The 22,370-nt window shown below is 25.0% G+C and overlaps 1 protein-coding gene across 2 annotated transcripts; it reads right to left on the bottom strand.

The window, feature by feature from the left end:
* Positions 1-8,412: 8,412 nt before the first annotated feature.
* LOC129612408 (protein obstructor-E) lies at positions 8,413-17,030 on the bottom strand. Of its 2 annotated transcripts, XM_055525985.1 has the most exons (6): positions 16,986-17,026; positions 16,808-16,932; positions 11,626-11,830; positions 11,402-11,520; positions 8,809-9,205; positions 8,413-8,736 (listed from the first exon to the last, which is right to left on the bottom strand). In XM_055525985.1, exons 2-6 carry the CDS (start codon positions 16,845-16,847, stop codon positions 8,580-8,582), a joined length of 918 nt encoding a protein of 305 aa, XP_055381960.1. In that variant the 5' UTR covers positions 16,848-16,932; positions 16,986-17,026; the 3' UTR covers positions 8,413-8,579. The 2 variants fall into 2 exon arrangements, with proteins under 2 accessions (XP_055381960.1, XP_055381959.1); XM_055525984.1 differs by having other exon boundaries at positions 16,808-17,030.
* Between the last annotated feature and the right edge of the window lie 5,340 nt (positions 17,031-22,370).

Genomic DNA, 22,370 nt, shown 5'->3' with positions numbered 1-22,370 from the left:
ACACATATATACGTAAGAAACATACAATTGTTTAAGCGCCATATAAGATTTAGTTATGTATATTATAAATTCTCATTTTAGTCATATTATAGTACGAGTACGAATATGTACGCAAAAATATTTGATATATCCTTGTAAAATAGTTGTACGGTAGAACATACAAAGAGACGTCAAAAATAAAATCAAAATAAATAAAAATTGGAAATGAAAATATCCTTTCTCAGAACTTATTTCCTTTAATCTTCAGTAACATTTACAAATATATACACATACATTTATATAGGGAGTAAATTTAAAATAAAAAGTTATACGCTTACACGGTATACCTAAGTACATAATATGTATATTGTGTGTATCAAAAATTTATAATGTAATATTAATACAATATTGTATATAAAGAATTTTTTGCATACATTTCTTACTATTGCTTTTTCCTTTTAGGCTTACCTACAATTATGATTCTATTTATAAATATTCAATAATACAGAGTGCTTCATGTCAAACCTCAAACAAATAATGAAAAAAAAAATATGTAATTAAATTTCAGTTGACATTTCTGATAACAATTTTAGCCCTGCTAATAATTTGATTTTTATTAACTTATGCATTGACAAGATTTTTAATAAATTTCTTTTTTGGGTAAATATTCATTTTTACTAAATTCTGGAAATTGATTGCAAAATTTCCTCACTAAATTCACTGGAACAGTTGAAAAAGTTTAGCAAATAACCAACAGGCCCTCCTAAGAGCTCTCCAATTCGTTGAATCGATATCGTTCCAAAAAGTGCCACTTCCTCTTCATTAGGGAAGATCACCCCGATGTTTTGGCATTCCTACCAAATATGCGATTAGGGAATCCCTAGAAATCATTTCAATAAACGCAGTGTCCCATTAAAACGCCGACAGTAATACTGAGATCTGCCCTGCTCAATGACAGCAGCGTTCCTCTTAGGTTGTAAGGTCCTTGGTGTGGCGCAAGTCAGCTACAAGCAAATTCCTCCTCCTTCCAGTTTTCTCATCTATAATGTTCTTCAACTCCCTCAAGGGCAGAGCGCTGACCAGTTGTCTATTTTTTATCTAATATTCGGTTACACTTTAAATCAAATGACTTAAGTTGGAAAAATGGAACAAGTAATTAATAAAGAAAGCTGAACGCTATTTTTTCTTGTATTTTAATTGCTCTTTCCTTGAAGTATTAATTTACAAGTCAATGCTCAGTACACATTCAAACATTGATTTCTTCTGATCATTATACATCCTAAGAAAAACAAATTTTCTTATATTCTTATTTTTGTAAAAATTTAATCGAGGAATTTTTAAACTTTTATATACCCAGGCCTTTGGAATAAAGCTGTCAAAAATTTAATTTTCAGAAGAATTTAAAAATGTCACTTTCAATACTTTGTATATTTTGATATTTTTAAATCTACTTAGATTGTTGCATAAGCAATAGCATCTGTTCAATAAAAACATAAACTTAATGAAATGATAAATGAAAATTTCACGATGTACCCGATCCCGAAGCTAGTTGAACAAATTATTCAGTACATTAATAGAGAATAGTCAAACGACTGAATGCAGCTAAAAACTCGCATGTGATGGGTTACGACTATTTAAAATTTACAAAGTATCGTGTTGTGGCAAAGTTATTTTGTAATTTTGATACTGTGTATTTTTTTTCATAAGATAAAAGTACAGGGTACCTCCTTTAGTACATTTAATGATGCATAAACTTTTTGTACTATATTTTCGGATAACTATATCTCATAAATTGAGATTTTTTAATAATTTTATTGTTACCAATATAAAAAGCAAATTACACTATGATTGAAAGGATATTGTTTTCTTTATATTTGTTCTTATGAGCAAAATAATATAGCTTGCACTTAATGAAGACATATTATGCGCGTATTGTGTACCAACATACATTTTTGCATATTATATCCTTGTATACCCAAATAGGTGTGAATATATTAAATTTTTTTACAAAACTCATAAGCATACACATATAAAACTTTTTGTCGTCAGCTTTTAATGAAAAAGTTGAAATTTTAACTTTTCCTATATTTTATTATTATTTTTAATTTTTCTTTTTTTCTATTTCCATTTATTTTTCATTTCTTCCCATATTTTTGTTCTTTTTTCTTCATTTCTTTGCCATTTTAAAAGCGTAAATGCGTTGAAATTTACTTAAACTCTGGATAAATTGGATTTGATTTTTTTCTGCTGCCTTTTTATTTTTTTATTTCTTGTGGAAAATTGAAAAACTTCTTTATATATGAAATTTTTCTTTTTCATCTTTTTTCCCCTTGGAGTCGTCATCACCATCATCATCATCATCATAATCAAAAAATTATAACTGATATTTGTTTTTTATCGGCATGAAAAATTATGTACTTATCCTACGTCCATACATACATACAAATATACAATTCAAATTTATACACACATTCACGTACATTTGTAAATAATAAGAATAAAATATAAGATTTTTCGTAAATTTCATCTATAATTGAAGCGAAAATAATATAATAAAAAATATTATATACTTATATTCGAATTTTCATATACCAATGTACAAATATGTTTGTATGTATAAAAAAAGTTCAATATCCTGCCAAAAAGAAAAAAAAATACAAAAATCTTTTAGTAAAAATTGTTCCAAGGTAAATGACATTTTCACTTAAGAAAAAAAAAATTACTAACATAACATTTTTTTGAGATTTAAAATTCCATTGAAAGCTATTTTTGTTATTAACGAAATTTTATTTAAAGATTTTGATATGACGACATTATTTCGGTATATGCGGTACAAATATCCTTCTGATGCAATGTATTCAATTATAAGGCAATATGCTTTTATGATTTTATTTTCAACTCCAAAGAATTCATTTATTAGATTGAATTGGCGCATATCAATTCAAAATTGTTTTTTTTTATATTTTTTTAAGGAGGACAAGACTAATATTACACAATTTCAGTGTAAAAGATCATTTAATTTCAATAAAGTCTTTTATATATTAAGAATTTATTATGCTATTAGAAGTCATAAATATTGTCGAAGTTCGTTTACAAATAATATTGAAAATTTAGAATATAATTTTTAAATTTCTATAATTTCATTTTCAAAAAAAAAACTTAAGACATATTATTTAAGGAATAAATAAAAAGAATAATTTTCATGGATCATTAACTACACTACATTAACCTCCTTTTAAAAACGATATTAAAAATTTTAGGAATTTCTTATTTTCCAATATTGCGGAATGTTTATGCGTTTTCGTTCAATAATTAATAACGAAATTAAATGACGCCATGTTAAATTTTAATTATTTTCACATTTTAATTTAATTAAAAAAGGAGTATAATATTTTTATTTATACATGTGTGTAGGTACACATTAATGTAATCCTATATCAATTAGGATTTTAATTGCTCAAGTGCTAAAGAAGGGCCTGGCATGTTTTAAGATTACACAAAATCCAAATCAAAAGATTTCCAGTTCAATAATGTCATATTAAAGAAACGAGTATAACTTTTTATGTCTTATGCAGTTAGATCCTAGATGACATATTTATGCATATTAGTAAAATATGGCCGTAGTACAGAAAAATCGTGTCTTGTATTTCAAAAGAATGCAAAAAATATTCGCGCACCTATTTATTTTGCAACTTGTTTTAACAAGGACAATAAATGGAAATAGAAATCAGTATGTTATGTAAACCATAAAGGATAAGGAAAGCTTGTTCTTTACCAAGTTTAAAATAATAAGTAATTTTACTCAAAAACAACATGCAACGTGATCAATTATTTTATAAAATGCATATAAAAAAGCAATTTCCAGACCAATATTTTGATCTACAGCTGATCCTAATAACGCCAATAATTTAACAGTCCTTTCAATCATAATTAAAGTTCTTATCGTAAGTCATAGTTAAAGTTTTAAGTATCATAAAAAATGCAACTTTTTTGCTAGAAAGTATCACGTTCCTTATTGCATTTGAATTTTAGGTACAATGATTATTTTTTATTCAAAAGCTGTTTTAATTCTGAAATTCAGTAATAGTTTTCAATAAATCCCTTATATTTTCTATAAACTTTCTAGGTATTTGCAAAAATCTATACTTAAGCTTAGAACAATTAAAAAAACTTATTTATTAAAATTTCAAATTTAAATTTAAATTCGATTTCAGCTGCTAAACTCTTGTTCTTACAATGTGAAAGTTATACACGATTTCAAATTATTTTAAAAATATATGTGTATAGAACATTAACGTATCTACACATGTGGAAATAATTGTTTTTTGTGCAACAGTTTATAAAATTATTATTAGAAGTAAGTTGTTATTTTCAACTGTATTCAAATACGAGCCAGTGAAATGCAGAAAATTTGCATTTTTAGTTAAACACAAAAAAATTTAGTTTAATTTTATTTCAAATAAAATCTTATACTCTTAAATCTTAATTTTATTGTAATCTTCCTTTTTCACGTATAACAGTTTTCATATAATTTCCTTGAATTCAAATGATAAGGAATGTTTTAACTCATCTGTGCAATTTATTTTCACATAGTTGCACAATATATATACATAATATGCATATTTTACATAATGCATGTATATGTACAAAAATACAATTGAATACAATATAACAATTCTATTTTTATTGAAAACTTCTATACAAAGCTTGTAAATAATAAATGTATGAACAAATACGGTTAGGTATAGATTGAATTTATTTCTCAAAGAAATTGATTCCTATTATTAATAACTTCCTTATATTTTTCATATAATGTACGTACATACATGGGTACACTTTATTTGCTCTTTTTTTGCATACAACATGATAACTTACTTATAACAATATAAAAAGTAAAATCAATAAATTCTTACGTATACATAGTCTTCAAAATGTAAATTTATTTTCTTCAGTGCTAGGCTACAAGTTACAAGGGAAAAGTAGTCGTCTTTTGCTTTGTTTTTTACACTTTTTGTTATTTAAAAAGTGATTTAATTGAAATTCAATTTCCTGAACCATATAAGTAGGTGTATACTGTGTATATATAGACAAAATGTAAATATTCATCAGTGATGAATAAATAATTCTAATGTAAACTTCTTTTATTTTTCACTTTGAATCTAAAAACCTCTTTTGCTTTTTATTTAAAATTTTTGAAATCAGAGAAAAACAAAAGATTCCTCTTACCTGAAATTTTCATATTACATATACATAACGTATGTATACATATTCTATAGCTAATATCCATGTAAATTATTTGAGAACATATAATATACATATAGGCACTTATTTATTTACAAAATATGTATTATATGAAATTTCAATGTATACGATTTATAGTGTGTATAACACATCTCATCACCATCTTATGCCAAGATTTGTATATAATGGGAAACAATCAATCGATTTCAAATCAATCATGAGAAATGTATGAGAACATACGAGTAATGAATATATGTATCTATATACATGTATGTACATACACTCATAATATGTAATATAGAGAATATTTACCTAAAATATTTACTCGACCTTTTCTTTTCTACTTGTACTATCAATAAAACTTTATGAAAATAAAAAGAAAAATGATTATTTGTAACAGAATTACAGAAGTGAAAATTTATTTGATAATATTTTGACATGAAAGATCAATCAATTTTATATTATGTAATTATAAAAAAGAATTTAATGTCAAACTTTTGACATTTTATGTAAATATATGTATACCATGTAAATAGTCGAACATTTCAACTTAATATTATGTTATATACGTGTAAGGAAATTAATTTTAATGTCGTAACGTTAAAGATAATGAATATGATTACTTGTATTTTACTTTTTAGATCTTGTTCTATATCTGCGCAATATTGAATTTGCTTATCTTAACATGAGTTTAATTTAAAATCAACAACAAACCAGTAACCTTTGTGCAAATAAGCTTTTGAATAAACATATGCCGTAAACCACTTCCTAAACGGATGACTAAATAGCTGCACGGCGACTAAATTCAAACTGGATTAAAATTTTCAATTTCAAACGTTCGGTGTTGCAACTATAAAATGGTTTTTATTGCTATCATATAAAACTTATCAATCATATACATACATTTATAACAAAAAATCGATTCATAACAGAAGCTTCTTAAATCAAATTAATAATTACATATTTCGAGTAAATTGATTACAAAATTTTGGAAGGAATAAAAATAAAACTTTAAAGAATGAAAACTAGAATCAATTTTCAGGAAATTGTCGGCAGAGTAATTTGGGTTTAAAGCAAAGATCAAATTTTACAAAAAAAAAAAAAAGTACTATGATTTTTCGGTGTTGTGTATAATTTTGAAATTAATTTGGTAAATTAATCAAAAATATCGACAGAATACACATATATATATATAATATTAAAATATAGAAAATTGAAATTTGGAATCAAATAAAAAGGCGGTTGTTTTTATTAATATCTCTGCCATTAAGACAATTTTATTAAGAACTAAATGCAAATCGACTATAATTTACAATAATTAATTAATTAGAACACTATAGTACACTCTATTATACCTACCTTATTTCAAAATTTTGCTAAAAAATTTTTATATTAGCAAATTTGCTCAAACAAAATAATCGGGATAGACGATTTGTTCTAAATTTCTAGATGAAAATTTCATTATTTTTGAATCAATTAACTTTTGCGTTTACAATAATTTAAGAAAAAATTAATTTTTGATTTATTTAAAATACCTTAATTTTAAATATTGGTATATCATATTTATATATTAAGTACAAATATATATCCATAAATAGAAATTTGTATACATATAACCTATTCTGATCATGAATAAACATTTATTTTAGCAATTCATTTACATTTTAATACATAAGTACACACATAAAATGCTTAAATTTGCCAAAATATTACAGTTTAATCAATACAGTGAAGAAAAAGGATTACATAATTATTCATAATTATATTCTGATATTTTCTGTGCTAATTTTCCGTTTCAGATATTCTATAGAATAGAATATTTCATAAAATGTAAATATTTAGATATTTAGGTAACTGTGTTTATATATACATACTTATTCAAATGAATATTATTCTCGTACTGCCGGCATAGACCATCTCAATCCTATGTATATATTAAAATTAATGAAAGGTGAATAATTTTTTCAAGTAAATTCCAATGAAATTTAACTTTTAAAATAAGATTGTTATTCTCCTTAAAATTCCTAATTCAAAATTTTGCAAAATCAAAAGCTGTATAATAATAATTTAACATTAATAAAATTTTCGAAGAAAACAAGGAAATTTATTGAATACAATATTATAAATATTTCAATTCGATATAGATATATTTGCACTTACAAATGAAATATAAATAAATTCTTGTTAATATTAACGAAATATTAATGCAGAATTATTGTAAGGAATTATAGTGAGGGTAAAATATGAGTGAAAATGTATGAAAATGGCCCGTATTCAAATTTAAAATATTGAAATTGTAAGTAATTTTGTTTTAATGCTAAATTCTAACCATGTTTTGCGGTCTTTGTTTGGGTTTGTGTATAACATAGGTGACAGGTTTGTGTATAACATGGGTCAAACTTTCTCAAAATTAACATTTATAAATGTATATTAAGAAGCTGTTAATGCCAATATATCTTTAGTATTGTGGTATTTACAATACAAAAATTCAAATACAAAAAAAATTTAAACAATTTGAAAACATTAACAAAAAAATCGATATTGTGAAATTAATACATAACTAACCGAGCTGCATATTTTCTGTATAAGGACCTTTTACAAATTTCAATAAATTTATAATAATTTTATTGAATAGTGTATATTTGTACATATGAAAGCTTATGTAATCGCAATGCGCCAATAGCTCCTAACCTCGCTCTATGGGAAACAAAAACCAAAAATATTTCAGTTCAATAAATGTGCTCCAAATCCTGATTTTCATTATCTATTGTTCATTCCCTTTAATTTTCAGTTTCTATCAACTGACATAATAGATTCTATAAATATATTTTCCATATAAGTACGAGTATTACAGAGTTTTTCCACATCAATTTCTTACTCATGTTAAAATAATATATTATGTATGTAATTGTAGTTTGATTACTAAATTCTAACCGATTTTTAATTTTTTCCATATGAAACTAGGAAGGTTACATTGATTCAAGGTGGCCGAACAAAAAATTCTATTTTATTTCAAAAGATCTTGCAACAGAATACTCTTTCATACCGTTTACTCTTTTGTGCCATGAATTTGTTAAATAGGTATACCAACTTGTACTAGTTGTAGCTAATGGAAATCAACACTTTAAGGCCAAAAATCATAAAATGCTAAGTTATATTAAATAATATACTTGAAAATCAAATAAAAAGATCTGACGATAAGCATGAAATTTAAAACATTTCTAGCGTATATTTTAGTGTTTTCTTTTTGTTTTTATAATTACTAAAAAAATTAATAAATTTTAAAAAAATTCTAAAATGTAATACAAAAATAAAACAAAAATTAATTTCAAAAATTAAAATAAAAATTTTAATCGCAGTTATTCTTCCGCCTCTTCATCTTCTTCAACAACAACAATTTTTGCTTTGGGTTGTTTTCTTCTATTTGATGGTCCTTTAGTTTTAGGTTTTTTTGGTTTAGGATTCTCTAATTCATCTAATTCTGCATCTGTCAATTTATCTTTATACCAATCAGCACTAAGTGGAAATATGAGTTAAATAAATTATAATTTTCGTTTAATCTAAAATCAATTTTCGAAATTAACTTACCATTCGGGTACTTTTCTTGACCATTCACATTTTTTATGTTCATCATCGAATACTTGACCTAATTTACAACCGTTACGTCTTGGTGTTTCACCATTAATACAAACATAAAAATATTGGCAATCATCTGGGTCAGCGTAACGTGGATGTGTTGCAGCTTCAGTTTCATTAACTTTTGGGCATGTAAATTGAAAAACATCTTCAGATGAGCAACCAGTACGACCAGCTTCATCAGCCCATGTACATATACCAGTTTTAGGATTAAACACTAAGCCAGATGGACACACGATCATATTAAATTTACCATCAACACAATAAAAGAATTTATCACAAATATTCTTATTTTCGTGTCCAAAATAACCATTTAGACGTGGACAATTCAATGTTGGCTGTGGAGTTTCTGTATGAAAGAAAAATATTTAATTATTGATATTGGTATTAAGTTTTTTTTTATGAAATATGAGTAATTAAAACTAAAACTAATCCCAAATCAAAAATTTAAAATTAAATTTATTGAGTAAACAAATATGAAAAGATCGATTTGTATTAAACTAAACTCAATATTGTCACTAGACTCCAAAATTTATTATTGAAACAGTATTATTAGTCAGAGTTAACACATCAAACATTGTTTATAAATTTAATTTGATGATAATTGCATGGCGTTTTATTTTGGTGAAAATTATTGAAAGAATTTGGGTACACATCTATTTTTCATTAAATTACCATCCGATCCAACAAAATTCATAAACAACGTTCGCCGCAGCCTTTCCGCTGCATAGTCAAAGTCAACCAGAGTTCAGTTCTTGTTTGAATTAAATATCCAGACTTTAAAAAAAGATGCATTGAAGTCTCCTTCTCTTCCCACGAAATCTACAGATTAGCCGACAATGTCCGCTTAGGAGATTCGTTAGGATTCTAACTTGTATTTGCCTACCCTATATCTGTTATGTAACGCTTCTGATCGTAGTTGATCTGAAGCTCCTTGAATTTGCAGGAACCCTGGACGATTGCCCAAAGTTGCGATCTCCACCTTTCGTTTTTTTTCCTGAGATCTTCCGAACATTTTGTGGTCCCTTCCACGAAAAGTTTCCTGTTTTTGCAGATACTGAAACAGTATACGCTTTTTCCTTTTAAGATACTGAAGTAAAAACCAAGCAAATGCATAAGTACTTCAAAATCATATAAAACGATCTTATACTCGTAAATCGTCGATCATAGAAATCATATATCTTAAAGTTTTTTTTTTTTTAATATAGTACAATAATGAGTTAAACAAATAACATTTTTTTTCTGATTTCAAGATCAATTTTCAAGTCACTGTAAGTCTCAGTTTGTGACATCTCCATTACCGCAGTCAGACAAACCCTCACGGCTCTCATGATGCAACTATATGCAAATCTTTGAACCTTTTCTATAACTTCTTACATAGGCATTTAGAGTAGATTTTTGCTCCCTTTGCCACAGCCACGAATAGTAGCTCCTTGTTCTTCCAAAGATAAATGCGAGTTCTGATGGTTTTTGCCAGACTTGTCTCATGATGCTTCCGAAATGAAAGTCTGCTGTTAAATCTCACGCCAAGATATTTAACCTCGCTTTCGTTTCGTATTTTTACACATCTATCGATCGCAAATAATTTAATTCAATAAGCATTTTTCAATTCAATAAAATTTTTTAATATAAAATAAAGTTTCTTTTCCTTTATTTCTACATGAAATCATTACAATCATTGTAATGCGCAACCTTCACAATTTTTGACAGTTAAATTTTTTTACACAAATTATAAAAAAAAATTGTTAAAACTGAATTAATTGTTCAGTTAAGCATAATAAATTATTTGCGTATGTGCATGCCAAATTAAAAAACATATTTTAAATTCGACATCCGATTTAGCATTTACTTTTCAAAGATATTCGAGTGATTTTTTTTGCTGTCAGTTATCCTTTTGGGTTAAAAAAATAGTTCAATTACTTTTCAAAAAAACCCTTATTCTACATTTTTTTTTATTAAAATAATTATATTTTACTCCAAACCACATTAAAATGACTTTTTAATAATTAAAATTTTAAAATTCGTAAAGTTTTAAGTTATTTACTGTACATATATAGTTACACTGAGATTTATATATATGTTTGTTTAAATTTAAAAATTTTAATTTTAATTATAAAATTCAAGGCGGAATCATCCATAAAATTCAATCATCTTATTTCGCAGGAATTGTATAGTTTGAATTTCTTTATTCAATCAATGTAAAATTAATATTTATTTTGCAGGAAGTAAAGTTGCAATTTAGCTTAAATTTAAATTATTACATTCTCGAAAATTCAATCTGGTCTATTTTTATGTCAGAGATTTTATAATAAATAAACTTGCTAGGTTGAATCTTTTAACAGTTGCAAAATATTACAAATCTTCAATTACTTGCAATATTAAAACATCCTAAATGAGGGAGCATTTACTTCATTTAAGATTCAAAGTTTTTCTTTAATAGATTTCCTAAATTTTCTTTGCCCAAATGAAACAAGAGCACCCGCTATACACTATATTTAAATTTAACATTAAATTTCTTAACAAGTTTCACCGACAACACACTTACGTAATTTTGGCCTTTGTGAACAATCTATATTATATGGTAAATCACATTTTTCTTGATCAATTGAAAAATCATTGAACACCATACCATCAGGACAAAGTTTTTCAGTTATAACACCTTCACTGAAAATAAGTATTTTTTTATTAATTCTCTTGGTATATTCATTTTTTGTTCATCTATGGATTTTTCCGCAAAAAAAAAAAGAAAAAATTTCTAAATTTACATACTTGCATGCATAATATTTATCACATTGTTCAGCATCAGCGAAATAACCATTTGGTTCTGGACAATCTTCACTTGTACCATCGTCATCATCAGAATTTTCTGAAATATGAATTGGTGGTGGTGATGGAGTTGTTGTTGTTGTAACTCTTTTTGTTACTTTTCTTAATCCTGGTCTTCTAGGTGGCTGTTGTTGTCCTATTACTAATCCTAAAAGTATAAAAACAATACAAAAAAATTACAAATAAATTCAATAGGTTTTTCTTAATAAGAAAAATTAATTCATTTTCATATTTCATATAGAAAAATTTTCAAAAATGAATTGAAGTGAAACAATTGTTGAAAAAATCTAATTGAATAAAAATTTACATATATGTTTGTATGTTTGTTGAAAATTCTGTATTCTTTGCATGAATGAAAACTTCAAATGTTTGCTTTTTTCTCTAATTTCTTTTTTTTTTTGGAAAAATGTTTAACCTCAAATTTCAATTAGACTTAAGAGTTCAATGCACTAAAAAATTTACATATTGTTGACGTACTCGTACTGTTGGTACGTTTAAAAAACGCGCTTGAATTCCAAAAATAAAAATTCATAATTGAATTTTTTATTAATTTTTTCACATATTTTTTAATATATGTATTATGTACATACATACATAAGTAAATGATGATAGCAACTTCAAGTGCTTTTATCGATTTCAATGCTGGTCACGAAAATATTTGTTTTTATTATGAATAAATTGGCAAAAGATTTATTATAAAGTTGTTGACTCTTTACCGTTTGGTGTTTGACTATATTAAAAATTTTAATAAAAAAATAATTAAGAAGTTAATGGCTTCTTAAACATCAATCAAAAATTTTGTATACGTTAAACTAATAGCCGACTGGTTTTGAAAACACAAGTGATTGAATTTTTTGTCACGAGTAATAATAATAATTTTATGGACGATATTGTTAAGCAATTGAATACGTTGCCATTCCTGGCGTGTTAAAATTTTAATGTTATTTGTTGCTGTACTAGCTATTTTCACATGCCTGAAAAAAAAAGAAGTTCTGATTTTGTTTTTTAAAACCATTTCTTTTTTAAGAACAACTGAAATGATAAAAACTGTAGTTTATCATTTGTAGTTTGAAATTTTTGACTCTTATTAAATGAATGCTCTTATCAAATGCTTAACGATTCTAAAATTTGAATTAAATAAAATAACACCAACTTGTGATTCAAGAACTAAAACTAAATTCACTTTAAATGTATTCAAAATGATTTCCTAGGGAATATCCCAATATCGACCTTAAATAGCCCGGTAAATGTAAAATATTATTCCTTACAGGTTGTAGCAAAAAGGATTAGCAAATTTTTGATTAAAAATTGAATATTAAATGCATCGGCAATTCAATTTTAATAAATTACCACATTTTAATTTACCTTATACAATATATACGAAAAAGCCCTTGCTCTAAGGTTTTAAAATAATTTTCAATAATGTGCTTATTTAATTATTGGTACGGAGTTATACTTAAAAAATAAAAAAGTAAAATAAAAGTAGCTTTGTCTACTCATGAAGGTTTATACAGTGGTATATAGCAAATATGAGACCACCGTGTTACAAAATTTGAAAAAAATATATCCAAAATCGTATTTTACAAAGATCCTACTTTCAATAAAATCGAACTTTCTTTTCAAAGTTACATACTTTAATAATCAAGGTTTCTCGTCCTAAATTTTAACCTAATCACCTTCATCTAAGCGTATGTTCTGATAGCCGTGTCAACAGAACCAAACCTATTGTTCACATAGAGATAAAATATACTGTAATTTTTGGCTTTTTTGTTAAGTTATACCTTCTTTATAAAACATTTTTGTAGAAAATTGTAAAAACTCAAAATTTTCTGTCGTAAAAAAAACAAAAAAAAAGTTAATTGTCGACCTTTATCTTTAAATGAGCGATTTCAAATAAAATGTTGCCTGGTTTTAAATAGCTTTTCGCCAAACCATTCGATTTCATACCATTAACTAATTGGGGCACTTAAATTTGGAAAATCTAAAATATTTGGACTTGTGTTAGTCTATAAATTATCAAAATAAATTATGCCGAAGGTATTTCGTTGGAATTTACACACAAAACAGTTTTTACAATACGTTTTTTAAAAATAGAATTAAAATATTTAAAAACTGAAAGTTATTTTTATTGTTTTACTCTCATTTATGTTTTCAAAATAAAGAAATCAAGTAAATCAAGTTCGTATTTATAATGAACTAAATATAAAAATAGAAATTAAATCTTTTTCATTTTCTACCCAGAATAATCTCAATTTTTCTTGTTCAACAATTTAGTTGAAATACCGGTTAAATTAGTTCTGGGTTTTCTATTTAAAAATATTCTCTTCGAGGCCACATAGTGTTTATCAATCCAATTTATGCATAATTTAATAGAATTTTGATTTTTATGATGCCAAGGTAACTCTAATCAGGTTGTTGGAAAAATGATATCAGCCAAACAGAATCAAATTAGAGCAATCTCAAATGAAAAACGTGTTAAAAAAATTATGAATTTCATTCTGCCCATACATTCGTTGACAAATCTTGATTCTTAAGGTACATCAATTTTATATAACTACTACTTAAACTATAATTCACCCATTAATCAAGTAAATCAGCAACGAAATTATTTGCAATATTTGTACCTGATCTGACTTTGTATTTTCATACTCGTATTGTAAAGGCATTTATCCCGCATAAATCGTTGAAGTGTTTTGATTTAATAACATGAGTCATTTATATTACACATTGCTATTTATTTAAAAATTTTAAAATACTAGAAAAGCAATAATGTCAAAAATGTCTCATTTATTATTATTGTTATATTGTTTTTATAATAAGAATAATAAATATGTATGTCTTATAAGCATATAATATATAGTCAAAAAATTTTTGACATGTTTATCACACACATATTGTACCTACACAATATTAATCAATTATAAACATCTTCATATTACATAATATACATATGAGTACTCGGTTAACATTTTCAACATCATTATAAATCATTCATATTTGGAAATGAGGACAAGATTATTCATCAATCATGCATTATAAGACTTTCTTCTCCTACATAACATAGTTACATACAAAATAAAATCAATCTATTAATAATACATGCATATGTTTGTGTGTCGGTACAATGCAGTGATATTACGACGTCAAACCTGTATTCAAAATAAAACTAAGTAAAAATAAATAAAACGTCTTTATATTTTAAGGTTTTCAATACACACCTTTAATGCGAATGTTTATCACACAATAAAGCAAATATGTAGGTGAACTATAACAAAGCATATTAAAGTAAAAATTCTGCAATACTGGATGCCTTTCGCATTACAGTAATTGAATATGATAATTAAAGAATTTGGGTAATGTTAAAAATAAGAGATAATTTTGTTGAATTGAAACAATTGAAAATATTGAAAAATTAAAAACTTAAAAGTTTTTATCATTAACTTTTATGTAAAATTGAACTAGAATGAAATTCTAGAAAAAAAATTAATTTTTCTAATTCAATATTAATTGTTTTACAATTAGTTCCTGCAAGATCGCCACGTGAACACGATGAAATATTTTACATACACGAAACAAACAGAGAACATGGCACATTTATAAAGTTTTAATGAATTATTATTTTTTGATTTTTGCATTGCATTTTGAATACAATTATATTACAAACATATGTATATAGACAGATATGGGTACCAAAAGCTACTTATTTGATTACACATATTTTAAAATTAGTTGTCCTTGTTAAGAAAAAAACTTGCATCTTGTTATTTAAAATGATATTAAAAAATAAAATTATAAAAAGAGAAAGAAAAACAGTGCTAATTATAAAAACATATAGGAAGAACTTTCAATAATGCATTGACATTGAATATACATACTCCCTGAACCCCGCATTTTTGTGTACAGAAACATGTTCAATAAATGATATTCCATTACCTTTTTTCTTTATTTTGCTTTGCACTATTTTTCATTCAATTTATAAACCGTATTTTTTGTTATAATACGAGTATTATATTTAATACTTAAACATTTACTTAAATTTTTAAAATGAGCTTTGCTATAATAATAATATTACAAAGATTCGAACCTTGTTGATGTTGGATACATAACATTTATTGATAAATTAAAAGAACAAGGACAATTACTTGTTCCACAGATAATTTTCGATAATAAGTCAAAAAATTGCATTTAAAACAATCTACATTAACACATGTTCCATAAGCAATCTATACAATAATACATGTTTGATATGCAATCCACCACAAAATACGTTCGGTTAATTGAATCTGCTTCAAAAAAAGTTTCGAAAACGCAAAATTTGAAAATTGTAAAAAATATATAAAATTGAAGATTTATGAAACATACAGTTTTTGCCAGAGCAATTATCCCAAACAAGCTTTTTAAGGTTTAAGTTAAATTTAAGTAATTGAAAACCCTTACAAAATTGTTAAAAATTCATTTGTTATAAAGCAGAATTAGCTATATTTCATTTGTTTTTTTGGCAAACTTATGCTTTTTATACGTGAATCAAAATTCTGCAAATCTTTGTATCAATTTCTTTTCTCCCTCCGTTTTCAAATTTCTTTTAGGGAGTTAGAACTAAACCGATCATTGATACAGAATTCTTATAAAAAATCAGGTATTAAAAAATATTTGCATTCAATATTAAAAATATATAAACACTTTTTTTTTTGAAAATCGAATATTCGAATAACATACGTTATTTATTAGATTTTTATGAATAATTTAAATATTATCAACAAAAAAATTTATCCAATAACTTCCAAAAATATCAACCGAATTATGCAATATTCTATAAAATATCTGATGAAATATTTAGATATTCAATAAAAAATAAAATTATTTGACATCGGAATGCTTTTTTTAATTTTCTAGTGTTAATTTATACCACACTTCCGAAATTCAAAAGATGTTATACAACATTTTTGTGACAAAATACCAAAAAAGAAAAAAAAAACTTTCACTTATTTTTGAACAAATTTCTTGTTTTTTTTTTTTTGAATTAAAATAAATCCATTGTTTTTTTATTTTTTTTATTCTTTTTTTCAAATTAATTTCTGATAAACTTATTAATAAACTGGTTCTCTTCATAATATTTTTATCTTACCTAAAACTAATGTTAGTATAACAGTTCTTAAGTGAAACATCTTTTAAATATTTTTATATAGATTATAACGTTTCATAAAGAATGATATGGCGCCGTATTCTAATAAATATATAGATACAAAAAATCTGGAAAACGGAAAATTTTATTTTGTTTTTCGATTCAAATTAAGGTAAGATACGTTATTTTGTGAACCGCGGCACGATATACCATTCCCTACGATGGTCTTATACTGAATGCCAACATTTCATTATATTGTATATTAAAAACAAAAATAAAATAAAAAAATTTAAAGAATGTTTTAAAAATTTAAAGTCTCTCTTTTCCATACAACATGCACACATACTCATATGTAGATATTTAGTTTTGCTTTATTTTAATTAAAAATAATATTCGTGTGCAATAAAATTTCAATTTAAAATTTAATGTATTTAAAACATTTATATTTCGTTTATACTCTAAAAAAATTACAATACTAGCTACTTAATTAAAAATATGATTAACTATAAGAAGCTTAAAAACCCATTTACGAAAAAATTGTACTCAAAATTGTACATTCGCTTTAAATTTTTTGAACTGTTTAGGAGAACTATAAAGACAAAAGTATAAAAGCGGGTCTGAAAATCATTTCATTACAATGACGATTTCCCTTTTTCTGTGCTTCAAAAGTATAGTTAATAAAAGCATATAAAAATTAGTAGCTTAATTTAAACAGTAACAACATAATGTTAACTGTTAATATAAAAACTTGGTGAACCAATAAGTTAATGGAAATCCATCTAGTTTCTAATGAAAAATAATAATATAATAAGGGGAATTGGAAGAATCAAATGGCTTGTCAAGAAGCGTATTTCTCTTAAACAATATTCATAACGCCTTTTTCTCATTAAAATAAATATTGCATACTTTTAGGTGAAGAATAAGAATTAAAAGTAATTGTATTACATTTTCGTTGGCAATGAATAAAGTCAGAGTAAATAATTATATTTTTTGATGAATTTTCGAATATTTTTGCTTATAGAGAAATTCGGAAGAGCTTACAGTTTTGAAAAAATAAAGTCTCGAAATTATGACATTTTACCTATTTTGAGGATCTGAAATTTTAAAGGGAAAAAAATTTTAATTTCGACTAAATAAACTCATTTTTTGGTTTCTTTTTTTTTTAAATCTTAAACTTCCACACCTTAGGTTTTAACGTTTGAATATAAAGCAAGTTTGAGGTAAATTTTAAGTTCAACTACCATTTTATTATTGTATTCTTTTCATATTCTGTTTCTCAGTGCCAAAAGTAAATCACTCTTTCTCATTAATTTCTAAAAAATTTAAAATTTCATTGTTTGCCATATCGAAACTGTTGAAAAGTAGAATTTTTCAGACACTAAGGGGCGATAACTCGAAAAAGAGATGGAGAAGGGAGGAGTGAAGTCTTCTTGAATTTTCTATAATAAATATGCAATTATTTCTTTATGCTTTTAAAATCGTGTAAAATAGAATCAGAAAAAAATTAACTAATTTTATTTTATCCCACAATAATCCAGAATTAATTTCAATCTACATATACATACAATTATATCTGCATACATACATACATAACAAATCATTTATAACAACGTGTTTTTATAGTTTTCTCCAAGCTTCTTAATATAATAAGTTACCCACCTATTTATACACTCTCTAATATAGACGCGATATACTGTGATTTTAACAGTAAATTTTTACCTACACCTATATTATATTTCGTAGTTTGCAATAAAAATAAATATACAAAACATTGTTACACAATTACACATTTGCATGTTAATGCCATAGTAAAATAATAATGTGTTTATGTACGCAAAATATAATAGTAGTTTGGCCGGATCTGCTATTATGCAGATGACCGTCATAATATACAAAATCTTGTCTTTTCTCTTTTATATTCACTTTTCGTTTCTGTTTTTTCTTTTTTATTTTCCATTTTCTCTTCATTGTTTTTGCACATATTTATGTTTGCTTCGCCACAATAGTTATTATTGTTCGTTTTTTTTTTTTTTAAGAAGATGGAGGTGGTGGTAAACCGGTTGTGTTACCTGTTTTATTGACAATATTTACCTATTATCTTTTAATTTTTTTTTTTTAATTTTTATTTGAAAGTTGAGTATATTTTCAAGTTTTAAGTTTATTATTAATAATTTTTTCTTGTTTTAATTTTGTTTTTTAATATAGAGAAAAAAAAAACGAATTAAAAACTTGTACAATTGCAATTAAATGAAAAAAATTACCGTAAGGCACTTATTAATTGCGATTGTGAATGCATTTAAATTTTTTTGTATATTTATTATTTCTTGCGTTTTTTTTAGAAAAATATTATGTGAAGCGGAAAACAACATAAATATTTTAACTGTTATTTTAGCTATTTAATATGGAAATCCGATGGTAACAAAATCATAAGTGGGTGTGCAACCATATGTACGAATGCAAGAAATTGGAATTATAATGATGACGTGTTTTTCATATTTTAAATATGGTTTTCAAAATATGTAGTATTTTACATGATATCATTAAAAATTAATAAAATTTATAACATAATTATTATATAAAAAACTTTTGTTTCACGTGTAAAATGTCCATAACATGATATGAACTAAGATATGTGATCACGTACATATACAGGGTGATTCATAAAGTTATACAACAACATATACCATTGATTAGAAGATTGAAAATGAGTAAAACTTTTGTTCCAGACTGGGTGGCAAATCTCAAGGGTTTCCGAGTTCCATGGATTTTAACGAATTTTCACGTAATTTTTTACATACTCAATTTTGTTCAAAAAAATTTAATTTTCCTATTAAAAATTTTTTTCAATTAAAGTAAATGTCAAAATGTATATGGCATGCCTTTAAAAATTCGTTTCAGCTGGATAATTTTAATAACTTCAGATGCTAAATGGTGTCTAGATTTCGAAAATATTTTTTTGAAATTTTTAAATTGCACCCAATCTGAGAAAAATGCATTTAAAATTTTTAAACCATATAGGTACCATTTCTTATAAAAATTGGCAAAAATAAAAAATCTATCAATTTTCTTTACCAAAAAAAGTTTCGAAAAAAAATTTTTGATTACTAGATTTTTTTGTTTTTCCTAATACAAATTCTAGTTTTTCTTTTCAAAAATTTCAAATTTTTTAAATTCAATTTTTGTTTTTCAATTAAAACGTTTGTATAATATTTCGTTTCAATTTCGTTATTATTTGTTACATTTCAATAAAAACATGAAAATTCAGATTTTTATCAACGGCTCTTCGAAATGTCAACTGTTTTTTCAATTGTCACCAAAAATTAATGATAGTTGACAATTACAACGCTTAAAATTCTTGCCTTTAAGGGTCTTTAAAATCTTGACATAAGAATAGTTTTAGTGCTACATCTTCTGTAACATTAAAAATTTTTTAATGTTTAAAAACTTAAATTAAAGCTTAAGCAGCTGGGAAAAATTCTAAAAAAAAAATTTAAAGGTTTTAAAAAGTTTTTTACGAAATTATCTACATACATAGTTAGAAAAAACTGAAAAAATAAAACAAGAGAAAAATTTGATTTTCCCTAAAGTTCGAATACTTAGTATTCCGAAGGTACATAAAATGCAGAATCAAGCAGCATGTCTATTTTAAGCCCTTTACTAGACCTTTCAGAAATAGTTTGTTTTAAAGTTCCTATCTTTTTCAGAATGGAAGTTATAATCCAAAAACCTTGAATAAGTAAAAATTTCGTAAAAATTCGTTAAAATCCCTGGAACTCGGAAACTCTTGGAATTTGGCACCCAGTCCGGAACAAAAGTTTTACGCATTTTCGATCTTCTAACCAGTAGAATATGTTGTTGTATAACTTTCAGAATCACCCTGTATATACATAATTATTGATTATATTGATTATATTGGTTATATGCTTGAAACCAAAAAAATTTTACATGCCATTTCTATTACAATTGTAATAGAACTTTCAATTAATATTTATTTAAAGCTCTTCTTAAATTGTTACCCTTAATGCTAAAGGAACATGAAATATTTTTATTTTTTTCACTGTGATATAAAAAACTTATTCCGACAACATGCCAATGTCTCATATACATATATTTTAATATTTCAGCGTATTTTTTATTGCAAATGTTTTTTTTTATTTTTAATTGCAAATGAATTTGCCGTTTCGTTTTTTTTGTTTTTAATATTAATATCTTGTTCGTCCAATTGATAAAAAAGTACTAGATGTTAATTACATCTATTTCCGTTACTGTCGTATTCTATAATACATATATCGAGCTGGTAATTCAATGATCAGCCAATTCCCGGGTTCTTTACTAAATCTCGTTAAATTTTTGTGTTTCTTCAACTTATTACACACTATTTAGTAAAATTAAATAATAAAAAACTTACAACTTCTTAATATTTTAAGAAGCAATAATTAACTTCTTTGTTTCTTCCAATGTTTTGTTATTGGTGATTGTGACAGAAAATAAAAGCCAATAAAATAACATAGAAATGCAGAAAATTTTCTTTTTCAAAGATAAAACAAAAAATTTAGTAATATTGGATACAAAAACATTAAATTCAAATTTTCTCTTCCAATTTAATTGAGAAACATGCCAAATGTAAAATTTATAAACGGCTAGAAATTATTGAAGTTCTCTTTAATTTTACTTTAACTTAAAGTTTTCCTACAAACCTTTAAATCACAAATTTAGTTCAGCAAAACTTTATATGCAGTAGTTAAGTCTCAATTTATCGACTTTTTTTCTCAAATATAAATTGGGGTTGACTTTCATCCCATACCTTATACATTGCAAAAACAAGAAAGTAAATTCAAAATATTGTAATGTTACAGTTTTTTAATATTTATTGCATTTGCATTTGTGTTCAAAGTTAGAGTGACATGTCACCCGCAGTTATGTATATCAGTTACATATTTTTTTCAACTTTATAAAATCAGTCATAAAAATTTCTTTACTTATATTATATTCATAAATTTCTAAATTTCTTGTTATTTTGTCCTTGAATATAAAACACACACACTATTGATATAATAACATTTAAGCATGTATTTCAAAAAATTATTGACAAATGTTACTCACTTGTTTATTCTACATACATCATGACGTGTATAGTTTATTAAAAAAACCAAACGAAACATAAAAACCAAGTATTTATATTTATGTATATTTAAAATAAAACTCTCAAGAAAAATTTGCAAATTTAAAGTGTTAAAAATATTTACATAATCTTAAGATCCTTGATTTATTTTTAACCAAAAATATCTACATTTGCATACATATATGTATACATATCAATATAAATCACATATTCATACTATCATTTTCCGTATTGCTCTATTTTTAAAAGTCGATTGCCTTCCCCATGTTATTTTCATTCGTGATGTAAGAAAAAGGACAAGTAATAAAATTGAATATATTATGTATAAGATGTACGGAATGAATCTACATACTATATAGAGCACAATATGTGAATGTAAAAGAGTGTTGAAATGTCATTTAATATTTGATTAGCTTCATTAATATTGTTATTTATTATAAACTT

Source organism: Condylostylus longicornis, unplaced genomic scaffold (genome assembly GCF_029603195.1).
Source record: "Condylostylus longicornis isolate FDR11 unplaced genomic scaffold, ASM2960319v2 ptg000072l, whole genome shotgun sequence".
Classification (NCBI taxonomy): domain Eukaryota; kingdom Metazoa; phylum Arthropoda; class Insecta; order Diptera; family Dolichopodidae; genus Condylostylus; species Condylostylus longicornis.
Note: the sequence above shows the minus strand (reverse complement) of the source record. Positions and strands in the feature narration are given on the sequence as shown.

Excerpts from the sequence above, each read along its gene's own strand:
- LOC129612408 (XM_055525984.1), bottom strand. The coding sequence starts at position 16,847 with ATGTTTCACTTAAGAACTGTTATACTAACATTAGTTTTAG. Across the intron at positions 11,831-16,807 it reads TATACTAACATTAGTTTTAG|GATTAGTAATAGGACAACAA; the intron begins GTAAGATAAAAA and ends TTATACTTTTAG. Across the intron at positions 8,737-8,808 it reads TCAAGAAAAGTACCCGAATG|TGCTGATTGGTATAAAGATA; the intron begins GTAAGTTAATTT and ends ATTTCCACTTAG.